This window comes from Herpailurus yagouaroundi, unplaced genomic scaffold (genome assembly GCF_014898765.1).
Source record: "Herpailurus yagouaroundi ecotype Mexico unplaced genomic scaffold, PumYag 196, whole genome shotgun sequence".
In the NCBI taxonomy this organism is placed as follows: domain Eukaryota; kingdom Metazoa; phylum Chordata; class Mammalia; order Carnivora; family Felidae; genus Herpailurus; species Herpailurus yagouaroundi.
Window position 1 is genome coordinate 32,959,864 of NW_024412427.1, and position 6,000 is coordinate 32,965,863.

Below are 6,000 nucleotides of genomic sequence, written 5' to 3' on the forward strand. Positions count from 1 at the left end.
AAACATGGAAGTCAAATAATGTGCCAGCAACTAGGTCGAGTGTCTTTAAGCAGGGCCCTGCTCTTGGTGAGCTTCATCTTTTCATTCTGCACATAATCACCAAGCACAAAGCCCTGGGTTACCCAGGGGAGCTGAAGCAGGTGCCATCGCTTCCCTCACAGAGCATAGTCTATAGCAGAAGTGATCACACATGCATTAGTTACACAAATGAGTGTAAAACAGCAACTTGGGTGAGGAATCAGTGGTGGGTGGGGGAGCAGTAGGGGAAGTGAGGCTGTAGTAGAAGAATCCAACCAAGTCTGGGGATCAGCCTTTGAGGTGCTGTTCAGGATTTAGGGAGTTCATCAAAAAACAATGGGAAGGCTTTAAGGACCTTTAGCAAGGAAGTGGAGTGAGAAGTTCATTCTTGCTGCTGAGTGGAAGATGGACTGTAGGGGACAGGGTGTGTGTGGCATCACCAGTTAGGGGCTGTTACAAAGGTCCAGGCAAGAGATGCTGGTGTAGTTGGCCAGGTTGTGGCAGTGTGGAGGGAAGAGCAAGGATTGAATTGTAATACAGCCCCATCTATTGATTTACACATCGGAGCTGACTGGGTGCAGGAGGGCCTAGGAGTGGAAAGGGTTGGGGAGGGAGCAGAGGATCCGAGTGCCCTTGACTGAAACAGGAGGGACCTGGCCTGGCAGGGGAAGAGAATCACAGTGGGGAGATTGTGAATTTGGTCATGGATGAACACCCACAAGGTGCTTGGGAGGCGGCCAAGTAGAACTAGCACATGAGCACAGGCCATGTTTCTGGAGCTCAGAGAAGTGGCTGGGGCCACGGGGATCTGGCCCATGCTTATCTGTCATTGTGCCCTTGCTCTTAACAAGGGCTCCCTGCTACTACATCCCACTGCATCCCCCCACCCCTTTACTGGCCTGTGCAATCCTCTCTGGCTTTCAAAGCAGAGTCCAGGAGATGCCCTGCTTCCTCAGGGGTCCTGCAGCCACCTATCACCCACCCTTTGCTCCCTGTTCTCCCAGCCCTCAGTGCTCTATCCCTCTCCCTGCTGTGGCTCTTATTACCTGGACTACAGCTGGAGACTCTCTGGCCCCCACCAGCACTGTTCTAACCCACCTCTGCCTCCAGCATCTAGACTAGTCCTCATGAAATGAGAGGTAGGTAAATAGTAGACATACAGCCCACAGTTGCAGTGTGTGTGTGTGTGTGTGTGTGTGTGTGTGTGTGTGTGTGTGTATGTGGGTGTATGTGTGTGTGTATACACTAGTACTTTATGAAAGATGGATTCATATGGTCAGTGGCCACCTTACCTGCAGCCTCCATGACTGATGGTTAGTGCTGGGCCCTTTCATAGGACCATCCACTCTTCATGGAGAAACAGCTGTGGGCCACTAGTTGGTCATGACAGATAATGAAACAGGCACCAAGTTTAAAGGAAGCATTTACAGATATTGAGCCTAGAAAATTATACCTAAATGGAGCTTATTTTACAGAAAAAAAAAAAAACCAAGTATGGCAGCTATGGAAAACAGCAAATTTTTAAGCCATAGGTTAGCCAGACTTGACACAAAGGAGGGAGAAGATAAGTTCACAGGGTTTCCTATGTTAAGAGGACCAGGGTTCTGGCCATGAGCAGTGACCATACACATTGGGGTCTGTCTTTTCTTGACATTCTTCTCCTCTAAGAGACTGGAATCTGTTTTAATGCAATAATATATAAATGTAAATCCCAGCAAATACCTTGGCAAGAACAGGTTGCTAGGTATTAGATGCCATAGACACTAGCATCTTTGTGTATGTGATACCCAGAAACCTACACCTCGGTGTCCAGGATACTTACGTTTTTCTGTCTTAAGTTAGTGTTTTTAATTAAGCAGACTGAGAGTTTATCTTGGACTCCCTTGTCAAGCCGTTAAGGATTGGTATCACTGGCTTGATGGAGATGAGGATCTTATCTTCCCCGCCAGCTTCTCCTTGTATTCTATCTTGGATTCTCTACTTCGGGTATTTCACTTTTAGCTTGTCTAAAGGTGCCAAAGCTTTGCCTGGACATGTTTTGGGAAGGCTGTTGAAGGAAGTGGATCCTCTACCTCACCGCCCAGGTGCTCATTGTCCTGCGCTGCAAGGGATGCCTGCAGGGCACACTATGACCCGGTGTCTGCAGGGCCAGCAGAGAATGCACTCAGGGATACTGGTGATGCTGTCGCAATAGGGACCCACCCACCAAAGCATCAGCAAGACTCTGGCCACCGAGGTCCTGACATTTTCTTCTTCTTCTTTTTTTAAAGTGTTCTATTTATTTATTTTGAGAGAGAGAGCAGGGAAGGAGCAGAGGAAGAATCCCAAGCAGGCTCCATGCTGTCAGCACAGCCCCAATGCGGGGCTCTATCCCACTAACCGAGAGATCATGACCTGAGCCGAGATCACAAGTCAGAAGCTCAACTGACTGAGCCCCCCAGGCGCCGCCTGACATTTTCTTCTTGCTCTTAAGACTCAGGGAGAACGTGTAAAATTTCTGGCCTTTCAGTGCAGTACTTCTTTGCTAATGTGCTCATTGTAAAAATATCAGTCTGATTGTCATTTTTTTTGCAAGACTCAGGCTATTTCTTTATTTTTTCAGGCATGAAAATGAAAAGAAACTAACTACCAATTTAGAGTCTAAAGGTAAGAGAAATCACTGGAGGCTAGATTTTCATCTTGTGTATTAACCCAGAGTTGTTTTGTGACGTGTTTCTTGTTTCCTGCACCCTCCTGTAAGGACTGTGAAGCGTGTGTGCGATCACTGGGTGCCCTGTGGCTCTCCCCAGGGTGATTATGGTCTCTGAGGGGGATTGGAGGGCTATCGAGGAACCATTCTTCAGTGACAGGGCTATGAGCTGACAACATATGGGGTGCCATGGGCCACAGTGGCATAGCATTCTAACTTGCAAGTATGAATTTGCAGGGTATCCCAGCCTCCACATCCAATTGATTGACAACACTGGTATATTCTACCTGTGAAATGGTTTTTGACTCTGTCCCCATCCTCATGGCTAATGCCCTGAGAGTACCTACTGCTCATGACATGACAGGGCTCTTACAGTAGACACTAACTGGTTTCCTCCCATCTGGCCCCTCTCCCACTCCCCACCTGGCCACCAGCATCTAAAATCTCATGTAAACTTCTTACCTTCCTGGTTAAAAATTGCTAATGCCTCCTGCTACGTGCAGGATAGAGTCCACAACTTTCTCCCTTTGTGGTCTGGCCACATCCCTACTTTCCAGCTCAGTCCCTACCAAGATCTTGTCCTCTGTGGATCTATTCACAGTCAGCTTTTTCCAAATATAGATGTACCTCAGAGATACTGCAGGTTTGGTTCCAGACCACTGTGATAAAGCCAAATAAATTTTTTGGTTTCTCAGTGCCTGTAAAAGTTGTGTTTACACTGTACTGTAGTCTCTTAAGTGTACAACAGCATTCATTATGTCTAAAATAATGTTAATTGGGGCGCCTGGGTGGCGCAGTCGGTTAAGCGTCCGACTTCAGCCAGGTCACGATCTCGCGGTCCCGGAGTTCGAGCCCCGCGTCGGGCTCTGGGCTGATGGCTCAGAGCCTGGAGCCTGTTTCCGATTCTGTGTCTCCCTCTCTCTCTGCCCCTCCCCCGTTCATGCTCTGTCTTTCTCTGTCCCAAAAATAAATAAACGTTGAAAAAAAAATAAAATAAAATAAAATAATGTTAATTAACATTAAATTAACTTAAAATACTTTAAAAATAATTAAAAAACACCTTATTGCTAAAAGATGCTAGCCATTATCTGAGCTTTCAGTGAGTCATAATTACTGATCACAGATCACTGTAGGAAATATAATAATGGAAATAATAATAATTGGAATAATGAGAGAAGGACCAAAATGTGACACAGAGACACAAGGTGAACAAATGCTGTTGAAAAAATGGCATCAATAGATTTGCCTTGTGTAGGGTTGCCATAGACCTTCAGTTATAAAAAAACACAGTCTCTGCAAAGCACAGGAAAATGGGGTATACCTGTATACCACGCTTGTACTTCTGTGCCTTTGCTCATGCTGTTCCCCCCTTTCCTTTAGCACCATGAGCTCCTATTTGTCTTTCAGCCCCACCTTCCATGCTAACACTGTGGTATATCCTATGCAGAGCTTGGGCTTGCTCTATTCCTGTCTGCTTAGACCCCCGTCCCAGTAGGTTGTGGTCAATAGCGTGGGTATAAGTCCGACAACCTGGGTGGGACTCCTGGCTTCAACACCCGCTAATTCTGTGATTGGGGCCAGTTACTTAACCTCTCTCAGCCCATTTGCTCAGTAAATGGAGACATTAACACTTACCTTCCCAGGTTGGTACAAGGATGAAATGGGGTTGTGTATAAGAAGTCATCACAGAATGGCAGGTAGTGAGTGCCGTGGAGATAGTGGTGGTCATGGAGATTGTCCGTATAGCAGACCGTGTCCCACCACATCCTGTCCGACCACGCTGGAGATCACAGTGCAGTTCGCGGGCATGCTGTGGCCTTCCACCACAAGCAGCTGTGCATCTGCCTAAGGGCTTTCTCTGGCTGCAGGCGCATGCCCAGCCCCAATGGGGCAGCCCAGAGTACCCGGGAGTTGATGCCCTGGTTGAGAATGAGAATAACCTTCAACCAATGAGAAATGGAAGTTGGTCAATAAATAACCCCACTGCCTTACTCTTTGTTGGGACAATTTGAGGAGAGTTCTGAGTTTCTCAGAGAGTGCCCTGCAGGCCTGAGCCGCCTTGTCCACTGCCAGCCCCCCTCATTAACACACCCTCTGCTGGCTTCCTCTCTTCCTGTGTCACTATTCCAGCCCCTCCCATCGTTCCCAGGATCACCTCCCAAGTAAACCATGTGCACCCAAGGCCTCCTATTCTTCCACCATGTCTTCCTTGTGAAGTATAGAAGGGGATCAAAGTGCAAGAGCAGCTAAGCTGAGGTGGTCTCAGGCCTGGTGAAATACCTGGCTAACCCTGCTTCTGTGTTAATCCTGATTTAAATCCCCATCCTGCAGTAAAGAGCTGAGCACAACAAAAGGGGAAGGAAATATTCTACAGTGTTTCCATAGAACACACTGAGATGTGCAAATTTGTGCAGTATGGACATGCATCCAGATGCACCTGGTCAGGTTCAGCCCTCAGTGCCCCTAGTAGGCCTTTTGCAGGCCAGTGCTTCCAGTTTACTGGAACCAGTCTACTGATGAAGCCAAGCTTATCAGAGTGGAGAGATGTTAAATACCTGTCTGTTTTTCTCTTCCAGCCTTTTGGGATGAATCCGACGACAGTAACTCAGAAATTGAAGCTGCTTTACGCCCTAGAAACCATAACACATCTGCCGATGACTTTGGTGGTTTTTATGACTAATAAGCAGTAACAACCATTGGAAATAAAGTCATTAAATAACCTAAAACCCTGTGTTTGTATGTGATGTCCTAAACAAACATGTCTTTTAAAGCTTCCTAATTGTTTAATAGGAGCACTTGGGACCATATTGCTACTGGAGTGAAATTCCATGGCATAAACATAAACTAGCATATTCATTTGAAGTGTTATCAAAAAACAAAGTGATATGCAATGCCCATTGAAATGTAAGTTGCTTTCTTTGTAGAAATTGACAAGCTGGTCCTAAAATTCATATGGAAATCCAAGGGACCCAGAATAGCTAAAACAACCTTGAAAAAGGAAACAAAGTTGGAGTACTCACACTTCCCAATTTTGAAACTTACTTAAAAGCTGAAATAAACAAACAAATGAAAGCTGTAGTAATTGAGACTGAATGGGACTGGCATAGACATACAGATCAGTGAAATATCAATTTATATATAATCTAGAACTGATAATCCAGAAATAAATCCTCATGTGTATGGTCACTTAATTTTTGACAAAGGTGCCAAGCCATTCAATGGGGAAGGAATGATCTTTTCAACAAATGGTGCTGGGACAACTGAAGAGCCAAAGAACTGCAGATGAATGAAGT

At 46.0% G+C, this 6,000-nt stretch overlaps 1 protein-coding gene across 1 annotated transcript in view; it reads left to right on the forward strand.

Moving 5' to 3' along the window:
• KIZ (kizuna centrosomal protein) overlaps positions 1-5,436 on the forward strand; it is a 146,378-nt gene extending 140,942 nt beyond the window's left edge. Inside the window, exons 12-13 of the mRNA XM_040447853.1 lie at positions 2,621-2,664; positions 5,284-5,436. Of these exons, the coding sequence (XP_040303787.1) occupies positions 2,621-2,664; positions 5,284-5,387 (148 nt within the window). The 3' untranslated portion in view covers positions 5,388-5,436. The remainder of the gene's footprint in view (positions 1-2,620; positions 2,665-5,283) is intronic.
• The last annotated feature ends 564 nt before the right edge of the window (positions 5,437-6,000 follow it).